The sequence below is a fragment of the Otolemur garnettii genome, unplaced genomic scaffold, assembly GCF_000181295.1.
Source record: "Otolemur garnettii isolate 467f Iridium unplaced genomic scaffold, OtoGar3 scaffold00074, whole genome shotgun sequence".
In the NCBI taxonomy this organism is placed as follows: Eukaryota; Metazoa; Chordata; class Mammalia; order Primates; family Galagidae; genus Otolemur; species Otolemur garnettii.
Genome location: NW_003852469.1, coordinates 9,374,292 through 9,394,798, shown reverse-complemented (window position 1 = coordinate 9,394,798; position 20,507 = coordinate 9,374,292). Strand labels below are relative to the sequence as shown.

The 20,507-nt window shown below is 40.2% G+C and overlaps 1 protein-coding gene across 2 annotated transcripts in view; it reads right to left on the bottom strand.

The window, feature by feature from the left end:
* Positions 1 to 20,507, bottom strand: part of PSD3 (pleckstrin and Sec7 domain containing 3) — a 470,121-nt gene that overhangs the window by 344,478 nt on the left and 105,136 nt on the right. For both annotated transcript variants that reach the window (XM_023515535.1, XM_023515536.1), the window contains exon 2: positions 17,733 to 17,841. In XM_023515535.1, the coding sequence (XP_023371303.1) occupies positions 17,733 to 17,841 (109 nt within the window). The remainder of the gene's footprint in view (positions 1 to 17,732; positions 17,842 to 20,507) is intronic.

Here is a 20,507-nt window from a genome sequence, read left to right as displayed (position 1 = left end):
GCATCCTCAATGCCTTCCTTCCACCCAGCTGCCCAGAGCGGGCATCCTCAACGCCTTCCTTCCACCCAGCTGCCCAGAGCGGGAATCCTCAATGCCTTCCTTTTTTCCCATACCCAGTGAGTGGCCAATATCAGCACCTTAATTTCTCACAGTATGACTCTTCTTCCCTATCTCCACTGCCTTCCACACATCCCTGACATTTCCTTGGCTATTCCCTGGCAGAGGTGCAGGTGGGCTTACCCCATTATCCATTTCTCATCTCCCCTTAGTAATAGAACCCCCCAAGTTTTAGCTAGGCACATGGCTATCTGGAATAATGATTACATATCAGCCTTTCCCTTGCATCTAAGTATGGCCATGGGCAATGAACTTTAACTAGAAGTGCTTTGTGGCAATACCTCCAAAAACAGCAAGTCCTCACTTAACATTGTCCGTAGGTTGACGGAAACCACAATTGTAACCAAAACAATGTACAGCAGGTCATTTTGTTTAATGTTCGTTTAATGTTCTAAGATTGTTTAATGTTATAAGATTGATGAGGGGGAAAAAATAGTTTCATTATATGTCATATGTGTTGTTTTGCTTAAAGTCACAGTTGCCAAGAACCTCTATAAAAGACACTGCAGACTTACTTTATCCTTAAATCACAACAAGTGCAAGACCCTTTGCCCTGCTGAGTCTCCTCTTCCTCTTTTCTACTCTCAGGAATGTGGTTAGAGCTCAAGCCAGGGCATCAGATGGGAAAGTCCCAACAGATATCAAACCAAGCAGCCCGGACCATCCCACACCATGGAACCAACATACAAGCTCAGAATCATCAACCTGGATTTCTTTCATAGAAGGGAAGAGTAAACTTTTGTTGAAGACAGTGTGGGGTGTGTGTGTGTGTGTGTATGTGTGTGTGTACCTTCCTAACAAGGTACGCTGCCTCCAGCTTCATTTCTCCCTGTGATCCATCTCTACATGCTTCCAGAAAGACTTCCTAAATCCCAAATGTGAAGAATCAATCCTCTATTTTTTTTTAAAAAAAATACACATGTAAAGCATAACTTAGCAATGGCATGTAAAACCTTTCACAATCTGGTCCCTACCTGCCCTGGGTCCTTACTCATTGCTACCCTGTTGACATTAGCCGCTCTAATTATGCCATGTTTTGCAGGGCACCACAGCTTAATATGCACTTTTGCCACTGTCAAAACACCTTTCTTCCCAGCACCCATGCCACCTTGCCTTCAAAAATTCTGTGCAGACAGTCACCTCTTCCAGGAAGCCTTCCCTCTAACCTTAGCAACGTGTACCTTCAACAGACTCCCGAAACCTTCATTCTTAATCCTGCAGTAGCAGGTCTTGTGCTGTGCTAGAATCGTATTAACTTGTCTGTTTTCCCAAACAGATTGACAGTCTGACTGTATGCTTCCTCAGGCTATCTCTAGCCTAGCAACTAGGTATTTATTGCATGCTGAAACAGTAAATACTTTCAGGAATGCCTTCACTTGTCTTGAAGGAAGTCGGGAAGATTTTGGCATCTGATAACCTGACATAAATAAGAACCCAGGCTTCTTGATTCTCTGCCCAGACCTATTTCCAGTACATCAGCATTTCCCCCACCGTGTTCCAGTAACATCTGTTTAGGGAATGTTAATAATGTGAATAACGTGTGGGTTCCAACCGTGCCACACAGCTTTCAGTTCTCCTAACCTGTCAAGATTCCTTTTACCCTCAAAGCCCTTCTGTCTGAGCCCTGCCCCCTTCCCTGCCTTCATCTGTCAGTGCCAGTTTACACTGGGGGGAAACTCCCCACTCTCTAAATGTTTTCCACGATCCTCTAAAAAGTGGCGTAAGATTATCTAAAACTCAGCAGTCTCTACAGTTTCCTTAATTTTCCTTTGTAAAGATCAAGGTTTTACCTCTCAGATTTTTTAGCACTTGTCCCTTTCTTTGTGATTTTCAAAGAATACCTGGAGTGGGAGTGTAATGTATCTGCAAATATGCTCAACTTCTTAGGACATAATCCCTCAAGAGGTCAAGTTCATGTACAAGGAGCCAGGTGATCGCTTCTTGGGCTTCAATTTCTTCTAACAGTGTTTATCCTACCCTTCAATTATGCTACTTGATAGAGAAAACCAAACCAACCAGGGGTTTCACATCTCTGCTTTATCTCAAATCTCTTAGCATTACCTCACATGCCCTTAGAGAGGCAAGGCACCTAACCTTTCCTTGTTCTCTTTTTTAGATACCACTGAGTTATTACACCTAACTCTTTAGAGCAGGACTGCTCAAAGTGCCATCTGATCACTTGCTGGACCTGAACTATCCAGGGAGCTCATTAAAGTACTGGGTTTCAGGCAAACAGAATGAGAATTACTGGAGTAGGGTTCAAGAACTTGAATTTTTAACAAGCATCAAGAGCATCCAAGGCATCAGTAGATCATCTGCTTGCAAGGCAGGGCAGGGCAGGGCACGGCTGGGGGAGCCAGGATCCCTAGAAACTGCCACCTGCAGCCTGAAGCAGCAGCCTTCATTCACCACAGGGCACAATACAAAGAGGGTCATTTTCTATGTGTGCTAGGAAGTGAAAAAGTTCATAGAGTCTCTAGAATTTCCTAGAGAACTTCTAAATTAGTATCTCCAGGGCAGGTTCACAATGATCATTTTTAAAACGTCTACACGCCAATCTGGTGTACACTGCTAGCTAGGACGCTTCAGTTTAAAATAGCAACTCCCAACTCTTTAAGAGAAAAAATACAACTATAACAATACCTCCTTCATTATCCTGAGGGGAAATTCACAAACAATGTAACGGCCTAAACATAAAATTCAAAATAATAAATATGGCGCCTTAAATGTAAGACAAAGGAGAAATAAAATTAAAATGATTTCTCATCATGTAAATGCTCAGGTTAATCAGAAATTTGCTTGTATCTAAAGGTAGAATCACTCCATCCCTCCAAAAGCAGAGCTTATAGTATACATGGTTATTATAGTCCTAGAAAACTCCTTGATATTTAGAACCATATAAAAATATTTTGTTTATATATCCTAAGCCCAGATAATTAGAACCATTTTTCCCTTACACAGATGCCCAATAGGACATTCAAAGTCACGAAGTACATGGAACAATTTCTCCCTGTGTAGTACTCGCCCACACCCTACAAGATGTCTGGCATTTCTGCCCCCTACTCATGAAAGGCCAGTAGCCACCCACCTTCCCATCCCCAACCATTAGGACCAGGGGTCCTCAAACTTTTTAACAGGGGGCCAGTTCACTGTCCCTCAGACTGTTGGGGGGCCAGACTGTGGGCCCCGGGATGAGTCGGCTGCTAAGCAGGACAGGCAGCTGCGGCAAAAATACCCAGCGAGCTGGATAAATGTCCTAGGAGGCCTGCATGTGACCCCTGGGCCGTAGTTTGAGGACACTTGATTAGGACAATCAAAATCACCCCCACATATTTCCAAAACCACTACTTTAAAACAACTTTCCATCTCCCCAAACAATAAGAATAGAGGCTCCTGTACCAGACTGCAATATTACTTTCCATTGTGTCACTATCTTACAGAATCTCTGTATGATTCTACCTATGCATCTAATAGTTTCAAAAGCAAACATCTATACAAGTTCTACCAGGAGAGAATCAGCTGGTGAAATTCTACACAAATGGACAACTACCACAGATGTGAGAAACTCCTCATTCAATCAGTTTTGCATGAAAAACTAATACAAACTTTTTTTCCATTATATTTTAATTTCCAAGATACCATCTCACTATTGATATTCAACTAGCAGAGGCTGCTAAACAGATAAGCTTTGAGGGTCAGTAAGATATATCAAACTATAGTTTAAATGTATTAAATGAATTCACAATGATCTTAGGAATAAGACAGTTTATAAATGACTTAAGTAAATTACCTTTTAAAATACAGTGGTTCTCAAGCCTGCCTGTGTATGGCAATGATCACCTGGAGAAGCTGCTTAAAATTTAGAGATGCCTGAGTCAGTCCCTTGCCCACAGATTCTAACTGTATAGGCCTGGGGTAGATAGTACACAAGAACTCTTATTGTTTTTTAAAAGGTCTGTAGGTGGCGCTCATGCTGACAGGGGCAAATCCAGTTTTGTGGGTTCTGAAACCCTCGCGATTTAAAAGGGGCTTTTTTAAGAGAAAGAAGAAAAAAATTGATAGGTCCCTGAGAGCTTCTGAAAAGTCTCCAGTGTTGGTCACACAGTAAATCCACGTCTGGATGCTACTTGGAGTCGCAATGGATGACATCATGAGACTCACAAGTGGAAAAAAAGAGCAAAATGGTAAAGTTATACCCTATGTGTGACTTTAAAGCTGTGACTATAAATGCAATTGTCTAGAGACTTCAGGAGGTAACACAAGCTCCTAAGGCAGGTAAGGTATGAGATGACCCAGGAGGGGTTGATGACCAAGCAGCCTGTGGGATTAAATAGTTTTATCCAAGGATCAACGCAGGGAGACTACCAAAAACATACTGTGTGAAGCACTTCATAACATCTGACAATTGAAAAAAAAATGTTTGTTCAGGAATTCTGCAACATCTCAGGGACCTAAGTTTATAACGTCCTTAACAGCCCCCAAAGTGTTCTGTGAGTCTGTAAAAGACTAGCTCTCCAACATCAAACTAATGAGCTGGAAAATCTTTTAAAATGAATCACAAGTGGCTAATAAGCACATGAAAAGAGTTTGACCTCAATTATATCTGGTGCCGCAAGTGTGTGGAGATAAAAGCTCACAATTCTAATTAAGATATTCTGAGAATAGAAGAATAAGCCAACCCGAGTGCATTTCCTCTTCTCTGCATCTACACACGAGACTTCTGTAGCTAACGGTGCAGGCGGTTTCCCCACCCAATGGACCAGCAGCTAACTCTGCGACACTAACTAGGTGTCCCCTGAGCCAATTCAATTCCTACACTGTCCACCAGAGACAGCATCGGTTCCCACAGTCCCCAACACTGTCCCCTCTGTAGACGCCAATCTGAAGCCTTGCTTTGCCTGTGATTCTGACCAATAGGATATATCTGGGTTCCCACAGCCAGCTCCTTGGGCTCAATTAATTTACCAGATTGTCTCATAGACCACAGGGAAACATGTTTGCCAGTTTATGTGCAGGATGTTACAAATGACACCAAGGAAAAGAGGCACAGAGCAAGACAAGTAGGAAAGGGTTTGGAGTTCCCACACCCTTTGGGCGCCCCCACCAGGAACCTCCACATGTTCATCTATCAGGAAGCTCCCTGAATCCTGTCCTTCTGGAGGTTTATGGAAGCTTCATTACTAGGCATGATTAAAGAGGTATTGGCTACTTGAGATCAACTTAACCTTCAGCCCTTGTCTCCTCCCTAGAGGTGTGTATGTGTGGGGGAGTGGCTTCTCAAAGTCCCAAACCTCTAACCCCGCCTTGGTCTTTCTAGTGACCAGCGCTCACCTTGAAGATACACAGGCCTGCCTGCCAACACTCAACTCAGTAGCATACAAAAAGACACTTACAGTTCTGAAGAGTCCAAAGATTTTAGGAGTTGTATGACAAGCAACTGGGAGGAAAGATCGAATACAATCATGTGTAGTGTAATAGCATTTCAGTCAGCAAAGACCATCAACAGGACAATGGTCCCCTAAGATTATACTATAGTATTTTTACTGTACCTTTTCTATGTTCAGATAAGGGTTACAGTTCTCTGCAGTATTCAGTACAGTGACATGCTGTGCAGGTTTGCAGGTTTGCAGCTTTGGAGCAACAGGCACATAGCCTAAGTGTACAGTAGGCTACACCACCTGGGTTGGTGTCAGCACACTCTAAGATGTTTGCACACTGAAATCACTGAATGACACATTTCTCCCTGTCATTAAGCAACCCTGACTCTATATATTTCACAATATCACAGATGTGATATTCCGTGGCTGTTCCAAAGCTGATCTAATCCCACTCTCAAAAAAGTCAAATCCTGCTCCTCGGCTTTTCAATAGGTGCTTTAAAATAAAAATCACAATAATGAGTCCAACCTGGAAAAAATGGATCTCTGTGGCAAAGTAAGAATGTGCTCAGCAGATAGTAGCAATAGGCTTTTCAATGTGCCCTCCAGGTTGACTTCTGCAACCCTCCTTAGTTCTCTCACTATATAAAACACCAAGTAGAGCCAATGAGATAGTTAAGGCTCTCAGTGTACAGCCTGTTCTGCAGAGATACAGGCTAAAGCAGAAAAGATAGATGCTCTGATGTATTACACTGAACTAAAGTTTACAGTCACTTCCTGACCCACTTTGCCAAGCCCGAATACCCCACTAACAACCCTCAAGCAGAAGCTGTAGAATGGCTAAAACAATGGGGAACATATGATCAGTTTAATAAGAGCCAAGGAGTAGTGAGCAAGTCTCACTGATGCTTACAGAAGGCACCATAAAATCATTTTTCTGCTTGTCATAATGCATGGGAAAGAAGCTAGGGAGTGGACAGGAAGGAGGAAACTAAATAAAACATGCCAGAGATAGAAGATTTACTAAAGGACTACCCTTAAAGTTATAAACCAGCTCGAGTCTGTGCTGGAGACAAGAAAAGAACTCAGCAGAATATCTTAGACTTAGTGGCTCTGTCACTGGTTCCTTGGCATATCTGTGGTTTCCTATGCCGGCCCACATTTTTCCTAAAGCAATGCCTCCTGCATTTCCTGGGCTGTGCAGCCAGATGCAAAGATTAGAACAGAGGCAGGAGCAGGGTCAGGCTGCAAGGTTACCTTTTTTGCATCCTGCTCTTGAGGAAATCTGTGTGTACGGAGCAGTGGCCAACCAAATCAGAAAGATGATCTGTATTTACCCAACACATTCTGTCACCAAGAATTTTTCAGCTTCTTCTTCATACCATAAACAAAACATAACTCAGAATAGATCACAGACATAAACATAGGAATTAGAACTATAAAACTTAGAAGAAAATACAGGAGTAAATTTTCTTGACTTTGATTTAGGCAATGGTTTCTTAGACATGGTACCAAAATTATAATTGACAGAATAAGAGATAAATTGGACTTCATTAAAATTAAAAACTGAAATGACTGTGAAGTACATATAATCTCTTTGGGGGTGATGAAAATGTTCTAAAGTTGACTGTGGTGATGGATGCACAATTTTGCAAACACACCAAAACCCACTGAATTTTACATCTTAAATGGGTAAACTGTCTGGTGTATAAATCATATCTCAATAAAGTCATTTTTTAACCAAAACAAATTATTCAGGTTTCCCAGCCACTATGGCAGACATGAACATAAGTCTGTTTCTTCTTCTTCTCTAAGAAAAGGAAAATGGCAACAGCAGACAGTGAAAGAAATCAATTTATAACAACGCTGAGAAAAAGAGGAGCTCAGTCACAGACAAAATAAAGCAGAAGTCACGACCCAAAACAGACCCAGAAGGCCACAGTTAGCCTAACAGTAGAGCCACAAAGAAGCTAAAAACCGGAGTTGGCAGATAGCCATACCTGCTGTGAGAAGCAGAACAGACGTCACCATGATTAAGAGTAAAATTATCTATGGAACAGCTTCTATGTTGGTTCTCCCCAACCTGTCTTGGATATAACCTCACCTGCCCCTGTGTGAGTCCACATACCACACGCCACAGAAATTCATCCCAGCCCTGTCCTATATACAGGGAAGGCACATCCTCCAGAGAAACTCTAGCCATCTATGTTTGGGAACTGGGCCTTGTACTCATGTATGTGAATGGAAAAACAAACTCCAACAAACAATGGCTTCCAAGAGAAGTCCCAAGATTGAATGAAATAAAACTGACTCTGGATGAAGCAGAAATTTCGGGAAACTGAAGACAATCTTAGAAAAATATATATAATTAATTCTTTGGAAAGATTCAAGGTAATATATCCATAAAAGACCTGAATGTGATGAAAATTGAGTGATTACAGAATGGGAAAGAGCTCTTGAAATTATAAATATAACTATCAAAATAAAAATTTTATTAGAAAGAATGAAATATAATATCTTAAAACAGGGGAGAAAAATTAAGAGACATAGAAGATGAATCCAATCCAAGAGAACCAACATCCACAGGAATTTGGAATTTCATCTCATAGGAATGTGAGAAGACCAAACAAAAGTGGAGGGAGAACAATCCAAAGATAACAGAACAAACATTTGCAGAGCTAAGGAAAGACATGAGTGAAACAGCTCCACAAGCGCCATGGAGGGAGAGAAGATTCACACCACCTAAAAGGTGAGTGGGCAGAGAAAGGAGAGCCCTGAGAGGTGTCTGGGGGTAGGGGGGAGTGGAAAGAGAAAGAGAGAGAGCGCACACTCAAAGGAGTAAACAGCACCAATTGGTGCTAAAGGAAAATGAGGCAATGGCTTCAAAGTTCTGAAAGGAAATGATCTGAACCCTAGATCCCTTGACTCAAGGAAACACAAAAACAAAATGTTCACAATGTACTCAGTCTTACTATGAAACCAATTAATAGTTTTCTTATGAAAGCTGCAACCCAATTATAGCCCAAGAAGAAGGGGAAAGGGGAGAGGGAGGGGAAGGGAAGGGGGAGGATGTGTGGAGGGAGGGTAATTGGTGGGACCACACCTATGGTGCATCTTACAAGGGTACCTGTGAAATTTACTAGGTGTAGAATATAAATGTCTTGGGCGGCGCCTGTGGCTCAAAGGAGTAGGGCACCAGTCCCACATACTGGAGGTGGTGGGTTCAAACCTGGCCCTGGCCAAAAAAAACTGCAAAAAAAAAAAAAAAAAAAAAAAAAGAATATAAATGTCTTAACACAATAACTAAGAAAATGCCGTGAAGGCTATGTTAATCAGTTTGATGAAAATATTTCAAATTGTATATAAAACCAATACTTTGTACTCCATGACTGCATTAATATACACAGCTATGATTTAATAAAAAAGGAGTAATAATAATAATAACCAAAATTTTCAGATGCACAAAGGTTTAGGAATTTTACCAATTCCAAAATATTCCAAAGGTACTATTAAAGGAGGTATTTTAGAAAAAAAAAACAAGGGGTATCTAAAAATAAGGCAAGGAATTTAAGAAGCAATATATCTAATCAAGAACACAATGAAAATTTTTCTTCAATCGTCTAAGGAGAATGGCTGCAAAAAGGTCTAGAAACTTTTGGCACAAATTAGAACAAATTGTCAGAAGATTCTGAGAAGAATGTCTTCAAGATGTAAATGAATTCCCTGTTAAATACTAGTCAATCCCAGTGATAAAGGGAAGTCACAGCAAGCTGTTTAACAATACGCTGTTCCCCGCCCAGCTCTCCTCTCGCCCCTGATCAGCCAGATTGTTTGTCCCTGGAGCAGCAGCCACTACAGACATGGCTCTATTTCTTTCTCACTTCGGTTCCAATTAACTACTTAGATTTTGCATTTTATAAATATTGGTGCTGCGTTTAAATTTTTAGAGTCAACCTGTAGGGAAAGCTCAGAAGACTTAGAACAGAACAGAAGGCCCATGCTGCGAGCCTTATCAAAGCAATGGTAAGATGGATGGATGGTCAGCACAGGAAAGGGAGGCAGGAAGGTCGTGCAGGACTCAGCAGCCTCGTTTCCCATAAGAGTGTCATGAGAGGATGCCTTAGAACTGGCCTAAGAAATATTGTTTCAAATATTAATACTCAAAACCATACCATAACCAAGTTTTCAAAAAAAACTAGAAATAAAAATTCTATAGATTCTATAGATAGAATATGTGGGTCACATTCCTGTTTTTACATTAAGGAATTAAGAGGAAAATTTTATCAGCTCTGAGGCAACTAATAGAAAAGTTTAAAATAAAAAATTAGGAAAAAGAATAAAAAGAAAAAAAAGCAATAGTTAAAAAGTCAGCACCACTGATAAGCAGAATTGGGCTTAGAAAATGATCTGTAGGGGCCGGGCACAGTGGCTCATGCCTGTAATCCTAGCACTCTGGAAGGCCGAGGCAGGTGGACTGCTTGAGCTCACGAGTTCAAGACCAGCCTAGGAGAAGTGTCTTCACTAAAAAATAGAAAAACTGAGTAATCTCTGTCTCCAAAAAAAAAAAAAAAAGGCCTGAGTAGAGTCAAGTCTCCTATGAAAGTGCAAAGAAAATATAGCGGACATCAAGTTAAAAAATTAATATCATTACTTTTATTTTAAAATAAAATAACATGAATTTATTTAAAAATGACAAATTAATGACTGCATCTGGAGGACTAAAAGCTAACAATAATAATTACTGGGTGCTGCAGACAGTGTGAAGGGTGAGTGTGCACGCACTGTGGGAGAGGATCTGGATTAGAACCACCTTTCTGTCAAGCAATTTGTTAAACAGGGATTTTTGTTCATTCAAATCTACAAACTATCCCCAAGACCTAGAACAATGAATGCCTGGGGCACAGTAAGCACTCACATGTTTAATGAATAACAAAACTTGTGTGTACTTTTGCTTATGGAACCTAAAAATAGGAAAAGATGAGAAATAAACTCCACCAAAATGAGTACAATTGCTTGGAATTACAGATGCTCTTCCTACCCCAACCTTTTCACTCACTTTTCTATAGATAACATCTGATGGGGGGGGTCAAAACAGAGTTCATCAGTCTCTACTTTAAATGTCAAGTATAAATCCAAGAATGGGTGCTTAACTCATCCATTTGCTTTTTTTTTTTTTCACTATCTATATTTTTCTTTTTTGTTTGAGACAGAGTTTCACTCTGTTGCCCAGGATATAGTGCAGTGGTGTAATCATAACTCACTGCAACCTCAAACTCCTGGGCTCAAGCAATTCCCCTGAATTCAGACACACCACCACGCCCTGCTGATTTTCTTCTTTTTTGTAGAAACGCCTCTTGCTCAGGCTGGTCTTGCACTCCTTGCCTCAAGCAATCTTCCCAACTCAGCCTCCCAAAATGCTAGAATTATAGGCCTGAACCACTGCACCTGGCCTATATTTTTCATTCTCTTTCAGAAATATCCACTATCTCTTTTCCCTCTTTTAAGTAAATCCATTTTATAGTTTCCAAATATTCTATTATTTCTAGTCCTTTGGGTCTTGATTCTGTTTTGTTTGTCGACCACAGAACTTCCTTCCCTTTTTTAGCACATAATGCTCTATTGTGAGTTCATTGTTTTTTAGGAATTATTAATATTTATTATTATGGGAGTCTCGAATGGCCTGAGCTATGAAAGCATCCCTTGGGGAGGGTTTGCATTTATGTTGGCAGTAACTTGGGAGGTTTCACGAGTCTAACACCAGCTTTAGGTCAATTTCTAGACATCACACCAGGAGCACACCCAGGGCTCTACCCCTACTGTGTGCCACAGGTTAGGGTTTCAAGCCCACATGAATGATGTTTCCCCCCCACTCAGAGCTCTGAAAAGCCAGTATCTCAAGCCCCAGCTTCCCTACCTCTTTGCTACCACTCTCTCTCAAGTGAATATATAGTTTTTCTAGTCCCATTTTCACAGATGGCCCTGGTTTTACACAAAGACTAAATTCCAGCTTCCTATCTTGTGAGGCTGGAGGCGGCATGCACATTCTCATTTGGGTAACAAATCCCCCTGCCCCTTGGCCTACTGCTCCTACTTCACACTCTAAGTTGGTTTCTTCTTTGTCTAGTACCTGGAATTTTTTTTTTCCTCTCTTTCAAGTTAATCTATGTATTTAAGATTTGTTGGGGTTGTTTTTCCCCTCCTGTTCTCCATCAACTCAATCTGCCATATAGCAAGAAGTGTTGCAGACATTCAATATTTGCATTTTTGAGCGAGTTACATTAACAGAGACCACCTTATTAAAAAAATCAATTAGACCATTAATGAAAATCTCTAACCCTGAGAGAATTACAAATTTGTGCACATTTATCAGAAACAATAAAGTTTTAAAAGAGGAGGTACAAGACCTTAGATATCAGAACCTTCATTTAACAGAACTTAGAAGACATATATTGACATGGTAGAAATTCCATAATTTGTGTATATATTTGTAAAATATTACCTTTTAAATTATGGAAATGACACCACAAGACTTAGCCTTGGACTGATACAGTCTTAACAACGCAGAATTACACCCTTTTGTTCCCCCTTCCCTTTTTATTCTTTGGTTCTATGATTTGGGTTTAATTTTCATTCACATTTTTCATTCACCAATATGACATGAACATTATGATCTTCATCCAAACCACCTTCTAAGAATGACAATCTGAAAAACAAATAAAGACATCGAAACATGATTCCTGGCCAAGAACTTGTGGTGTATGTTCTTTAACGTTGTTTCTTTCCTTTCAAGCACTTTGTTGTGGTAGTGTTCCCAAGGTCAGACTCAAAAGTCTTCTCATTTAAAAGAAGTGTCTCCTGTGGACACAGTTCACTAAATCAAGGCCAATCAGAATTAAAGAAGGGATTATAAATTTTGGAAGATATTATGCAAAATCTACCACTTGTGGTATTCATTTCCTCATTTTCATTGTCTACTTTTTTTAAAAAGCATAAACTCATACTCGTGACATGCTTGATTTTCCAGACAGTGAAACACAGGGCAGGCTATGAACATTCATGTACAAGTGTTTGCCTGGGCATGGCATATGGTTCATTTCTTAGGTAACTACTGAAAACTAGAAAGGCTGGGTGGTAGGGAAGGTATATGTTTAATTTTTTAACTGTTTTCCAAAATGCTTCCATTTACATTCCCACCCCTGGTGTACAAGAGTTCCAGTAGCTCCATATTTCTGCCAACACTACTATGGCCAATCTTTTTAATTTTAGCCATTCTAGTGGAAATGCGGTAGTATCTCATTGTGATTTTAATTTCCATTTCCCTAATGACTAATAATGTTGGGCATCTTTTCATGTATTTACATGCCATCCATATATCTGCTCTGGGAAGTGTCCTTCAAATCTTTTGCCCATTTTTTAAAATTGGGTGGTTTCCTTTTCTTGTCCTTGAGGTATAAGAGTTCTCTAGACACAAGTCCCTTCCTTCTTGGATAGTTAACACAGAATAGCAAGAGTCAAAGTGTTGAGAAACCCTGATCTAGTTAATTTTGCTGAAAAGAAACATATTATAATATAAGGAGTCACATATCTATAAACACTTCACTCTACCTTTAAAACCAAAATAGGTAATTTAAAATAAAAACTGACCTGAAATCCTTTTTAAAAATCATATTGTTCAGAATTTATTTATATCTAAGTCCAGTGAGCATCTTGCCTATTCATACTTAAGACCATAAATCACACAAAGGCAAAATTTGCTCATATGGTACAATTTAGAATGAGCTCTTACTAAAAAGAACTAACATTTTCATAAAGTTTCGGCAGATCTGCTATCTGGAAAATTAGTCAGAGGCTTCAAGTGGCTAAATTCTCACTACACAATAACGATAGAAACTTAAAATTATAACACATTTCCTCTCGCCCCCCACCCAACTCTTGCCTTTTAATGGCCTTTTAATGATGGTTCTGAACAGCTCAGGTGAAAGTAGGAGGGGGGCCTTGGGAAAATAGTTCTCTTCCTTTTTCCTTTAGAAATCAAGTATCTTACTCAACAGAAGAGTCCCTGAAGGCCTCCCTCAAAGCCTATTTATTCTAATCTTAGATACTATTCTAACAACACAACCATTTATAGCAAATATCTCTCAGGGGTAAGATCAGATGACTTTGAAGTCTTTCTAATCTGAGAGTCTATTTTTCTATGGGAGCAGGCAGTATAAAATATCAAACACGTGATTCAGAACCAAGAAATCCAGATGACGGTCTCAAACTTGCCAAAGAGTTTGGGCAAGATAATTCACTCTCTGAAGTCTTCCATTTCCTCAACCATAAAATGCCAAGTTGATTTCTATTGTTCCTTCCAACATAAATATTCTGTTAGTTTGATTATATAAGCTGGTTTCCAGTGGGGTACGATCTGATTTGATTTCCACTACAACTCTGTGAAGAGAATACGACCATTACTCTAATTTTACAGATGAAGAAACTGAGGGAACTGAGTAACGTGGCCATCACACATGGCTCCTGGCCATGCTTTGCTGCCGCCAGCACTCTATGTTCAGTAAATGGGAAGAAACAGGAGGCTGCTTCAGCCAGTTGCTGACAGTCTACAAGTTTCAAAAACTCACCAACTCCAAAAGGCAAGTTTAGGACCATTTATGAAGTACTGCGATTCCCCAAACTCAGTGGCCCCTGAGGGCATCTATCTGCCTCATCACATCAACTAACTTCCAATCACTGCACCCAATAACAGGACTGCATCAAAGCCCAGACTCTTACAAACCAGAGAGACCGGATTTTTAACTGATTCTAAAGCATCTAAACGATGCTCTTGGACTTGTTCTTTAATATCTCTGAAGCTCATTTTCCTCACCTGCTTATCTCACAAAGTTCAGAAATCAGTAGAGAAGGTAGAAGTGAGATTTCAATGACAGGTTGGCTCCCCATCTTAACATCTTGTAGGCACTTTCACTTCCCCACACACTTCCATAAGTCACTTGCTCTCCCTAGAAATTGAAGGTGAAAGTCTTCTTCTTAAAGATTTCCTCAACATTCCTTTCTTCTGGATTTTGACCAAAAAAGAGAGAGAGAGAGAAACTGGCCAGTTGACCCTGGCCATTTAGTGCCACTTGGAATTCTTCAAAGAACGTCCCTCCTGCCACAGTGTACTCCACTGGGCTAGTTTAGAAAAGCCAGGTCAGTCATCTTACTATGCACAGCAATGCAGTGAGAAGTGACATGGTGAGTAAGACGTCCAGGGGGCACAGCCACACAGCCCCAAATGACTGTGGGCCGGGTTAGCTACACAGCAGTCACCTACTTCTGGGGACCTGCTGCCTCCTCACCAAAGTCACAGCACAACTGATGCCACACGTATTCCTTTAGCCCAGAGCCTCTTAACAATTACCAACTTCTGCTCTTGCCTTTAAAAAGCTCCTGAAAGTTGGGACAGCTCCTAGAAAGGACCAAGGAACAAAGAAACCGGACAAACATGGTTATCTCTTTCCTGTTACCATATTGATCATGAGTGTTCCAGATCTGAATTCCCAGCCAAGGGAGTCTTCCCTCTGATCACATGTTCCCATACCCCAGCCAATACTCTAAGCTCTTGTCACTGATTTCAAAGCCCTGTACTAAACAACTGAGATTGGAAATAATCTTGAATTTTCTTCTCTAGAAATTCTTCCCACTGACAACCCACATTAAATCACTGCTTAGAGGCCAAGTATAAGCCCTCTCTCCCTACAGCAGTGATGCTATGCTTAGATATAACTGAGGATCACAAATCAAAGACCCTGCCTGGCCATACCATTACTAAGTTACCATACCTGAAGTAGTGTCTAGTGTCACCTGTGCATTTCAGGGGACGCATTCAAAAGTCACTTTCAATATTTCCATTTCTCCGAGAGATTATTTCTGGAGCACTTATTTTAAGTCAGTATATCAAGAAAGAGTATGGTAGTTGCAGAAACAGACAAACACCTCACAGAGAAACAGTAAACAGTCAGTCTGTTGACAGCTTCTGGTACTTATTTAACCCACTTTTTAAAACTCTATATTGGAAGACGTATGTCTATCAATCAAATTCAAATAGAAACACTGCCATATTCTCTCCACTATCTTTCCCTATGATCTTCTGAGTTTTGAGTTGTGTGTTTAATGACAGATAAATGTTCTATAGAAAGGAATTTCAAAAACACTTTTGAAATGGTGAAAATGGGCCGGGCGTGGTGGCTCACACCTGTAATCCTAGCACTCCAGGAGGCCAGGTGATGGATCACCTGAGCTCAGAAGTTCAAGACCAGCCTGAGTGAGAGTGAAACCCCATCTCTAAAAATAGCCAGGTGTTGTGGAGATATTGGGGGGGGGGGCTCTGTAGTCCCAGCTACTTGGGAGGCTGGGGCAAGAGGATTGCTTGAGCCCAAGAGTTTGAAGTTGCTGTGAGTTATGACACCATGACAATCTACCAAGGATGACAAAGTAAGACTCTGTCTCAAAAAAAGAAAAAAAAGAAAAGAAAAGAAAAAGAAATGGTGAAAATGTACCCCATTTCTTCAAGAAGATGCAAAGGGTACCTTCCAAAATTATATATAAACTTGCATCTTAACACGCCTTCTGCAGGAAGCAATAGGCTCTGCTGCTCCTGGAACTTCCAGATCAATCCCTCTTGATTTGTCTATCTAAAATAGTATTTCAATCACTTCCTCCCTGTCTTCACCTGCACAAATGCGAATCTTGGCCCTGCCTTAGAAGCCCCTATATAATACGGCCTCTTTCTAAATAGTAATCTTTCTGAACTTAATCTCTCACTGATGGTGCCTGCAAACCAACCATGCTAGTCTCCTCCCAGTTCCTCAAAAATTTCATATTTTCTGTCTCTACAGCCTTACTCATATCATTCTCTCAGTTTTAAATGCTCTCCCCATAAAACTCTATTAATCAAAATTTTAGCCATCCTTTAAGACCAAGTTCAACTTCTACCTTCTCTACAAAGTCATCACCAACACAGCTACAAGTGATCATTCCTTACCAGCCCTACTCATTTGGAGACGTGTTGTTTCTCTTTTTTAAAAAAAAAAAAGTATTTATTTATTGTTATTGTTAGGTTATTGTTTCAGGTTAATTTGAGGGTACAAAGAATTAAGTTACAGTATTTCCATTTGTTAGGTAGTGATCTTCTTATAAATATGTCCTACCCCTAAGAGGTGTGCCATACACCCCTATATTGTGCCCATTAAGTCGGAGCACATCCATCCCCCTACCTCCTCCCCTCTTCTAGCTCCCTCGTTCCCTGACCCCACCTTATGTGGGTGTATATTAAATGTCTACTAAATTAGTACTAATTCAATGTACTCAATACTAGAGTACATTCTAGTACTCTAGTACTCTAGATTTAATACTAGAGTACACTGAATTCTTGCTTCTCCATTCTTGGGATACTTTAGTAAGAAGCCTTATTATGTGCAACACAAGTGACTAGCACATAGTAAGTGCTCATTAAATATACAGGTTCAATAAATGCATGCACACTTCAACATCTGCAAAATATCATACCAGGAACACATACCCCACCAACCATTTAACCAAGGCAAATAAGAAAGAGAAGATTTAAAAAGTCATCTGAGCTGAGAATCCAGGGAAAACTATTCAAAACCCACGAGAAAGGAAGAACCAGACTCATTTACCAATAGGACAATAAACTAACCAGCCATTTGATATTATCTCTATGTAGTAAAGTAAAAATTAGTTTTAATGAAGTAAAAAAGAAAACCATAATCAGCACAAAATGACAATATAGCATTCAAAGTTCAGGTTGTGCTAAAGAGTGTTAAGCAGTCTTTGGGTGAGTATCATCTGTATTCCCCATCTGAAAAGTAGTGAATCCATGTTGCCTAATAATATATGTTGATAGCTAAAAATAAGCACCAAAAATAAATTAGTCAACACATGAACAATGGTGGACATAGACAACTCTTATAAGAATTAATAAATTCTTGCAATTTCAAATATCAAAACCCAAGAACTCCTTAAACCAAGAACATGACTTGAAATTAGCAAAAGTAGGCTTCGAGGACTGCATGCAGTATTTCTGAATTCTACATCTTGGAAAACTGCTTTGATGAATAATTAGAGCAAACAGGTTTCACAAAGGTAAGAAGGAAGTAATGTAGGCAGAGAAAAAGTACACGGAAATCAGAACACCTTGTATCTTTTACCTGATGGAGGGGAGTTGGAAAACACTTACTGGTATCTGGAGTTTTCTCTTCAGGTCTGCCAAATAAAAATTCATATTTGGCCTTGGCAACACTCTGGGAATGTGCAGACGCATTGTTAACCCAAACAAATGTCTCTGCCTGCAAAATTAGAACAAAACAAAGACATCATTAAAATATATCATAAGACAAATTATTCAACAGAGTAATGGTCAAGCAATTATGACATACATACCTGCTGGCATGCTATATAGCCATTCAAAATGAAACACGAAAAATATAACACAGTGAAAAGCAGAATGCAAAATTATCACTGCATGATTGTAACTAGGGAAAAATATATACCTGTGTGTACACATCTCTAGGGAAATCAAAAAAACATAAAAAGTTTAGCTTGATTTGGAGGCAGAATTATGGTGGGTTTTTGAAAAATTAAGCTTATGTTATTTTTGTACAATTAGAAAATTATTTTATTTTTAAATGCATCATGTCCTAAGTGATTATCATTACCCACTGTCTGTACCAAGATTATTTGTGTGGGTTCTGTTAGAGGAGATCAAGAAAAGAAGTAATCTTTCTCCCCAAGACATCTCGTTTTGATATCATCATGAATGCCATTCAGCCAAACAGGACATGGAACAAAAGTTCAGTGTCCTTTGTAATTCCTAAAAGTTCCTTATTTGAAAGAAAAACTATAGCGGCAACAGTGAAAGCGGTACCCATCACGATTCTGAATCCTGAACACCTCCTTTCTGGCTACTGTAGGCAATTGTCAAATATCAGCAGTGGCCCCCTTCTCTGGCCTACCACCAATTAAAAATACATAGCAGGAAAGAAATTTCAAAACACACAGAAATTTGACTGAGACCAACAAGGAGTCCTTTTTCAGCCTCTTTACTCTGAACTCAAACATTAACCAGGATCCAGTCATTACTCACCCTGGATTCTACCCACTGATTATGAGACATCTTCTTTTCTCATGTCTGAACAGTGACTGACCATTAACTCCGGGGGAGAGAAGGAGAGAAGCATGAAAGGTTTTATCAACAACCAAGTAACTAGTTCAAAGAGAAAAATTTTATGACTTCTATTATTTCCTTTGAAGCAGAAATGACTGACAGGAGTGAGAAGACCCAATCAAAACTCCATCACCCCACCATACACAGGTTCAGTGGGCGGGCCCTCCTTTGTTCTTCAATGCCAATATAAAGAGCTAGCTTGAGCAATTTTCAGAGAGCAATTTCTTAAAATAGCTCCACAGTCACTTTATGTTCACAAAGTATAAAATTTATCTTTCTGAAAAAGGTGCACAATCCTCCTGATGTGATATGCTTGATAGCCACAGGTTGTTAATTATCTTTTCCCCAACAGAGAGGAAATATTAATTTTTTGATTACGTGGAAAGCTTCAGACTGGTAAAGAGGAACTTGGCCCAGGGGCTCCCACAATAGGTACCCTAATTTAGGTAGGGTGGTTAGGGAAGGCTCTCTGAGGAACCTGCAGGGATGGGAGGGATGAGAGGCTGGGGAAGGATAGAGTATTCAACCAAGCAGAGGGAGTGCCATATACATACAGAAGGCTAGAAGTGATCTAGCCTGCTCAGATCACTGAGAGAAAACCAAGGTGCCACAGAAGAGTGGGTGAACAGGCAGGGAGGAGGCTTGCAAGGAGGACAGAGGGGCAAATACACAGAATATGTAGCTCAAGGAAAGGACGTACGTAGCATTTTGATCAGTTTGATGGGAAGCCACTCAAGGGTGTTATGTGATACAGGAATTCACTTACACTTTCAAAAGATCATATGGTTGTTATATGTAAAATGGACTGGAGTGAGACAAGAGGGACCAGAGACACCAGTGAGAAGTCCAGATGAGGCTGTGAGCTTAGAGGAAGGTGACGGCAATGGACACAGGGGAAAATGGCTGAACTGAGAATATATTTTTACTGGAAGACAGTATGTAATTTTCTGATAAACCAGCTTTAAAGAATGAAGGGAAGAGAGCAATCAAGGATAATTACTATGGAAAATGGATAACATTAACTAACCACTTACTCAGGCCAGGGCACTGTTCTTTTTTTTTTTTTTTTTTTTCAGAGCCTCAAGCTGTCCCCCTGGGTAGAGTGCCGTGGCATTACAGCTCACAGCAACCTCCAACTCCTGGGCTCAAGCGAGTCTCCTGCCTCTGCCTCCCAAGTAGCTGGAACCACAGGCGCCCGCCACAGCACCTGGCTATTTTTTGGTTGCAGCCGTCATTGTTGTTTGGCGGGTCTGGGCTGGGGATTCGAACCTGCCACCTTAGGTGTACGTGGCTGGCGCCTTAGCCGGTTGAGCTATAGGCGCCGAGCCCAGGGCACTGTTCTAATGTGAAACATGGAATATCTCATTTGATGCTCAGAACAATATGGGCTCTACCATCTCCCCTGTCTCATAGGTAGAAAAAGGAGGCAGTGAGTGGGCAAATACTGTGTCCAAGGTTACCCAGCTGTAAATAGTGGGTCCTGATTTACATGCCAGCAGTCTAAATCCAGAATCCAGGACAATGAGGATGACTCATGTATTGAGATGGGGGACACTAGGTGATTTGGGAGAGATCTGGGTGAGATAAAGCATCTTGATCCTTCAAGGGTGACCAGAGCGATATTCATTAATGAGAGATGCAGCACTTTTTCAAGGATGAGCTCTCAAACTTAATTTTCAGTCCTGTAAATAACACATTTTTATATCTACATTCATTTCTATAGCTATCTCATAAAAAAATCTAAGTTCACACTCATATTTTTCCATAAATATACTTGTGCTGCTTTTG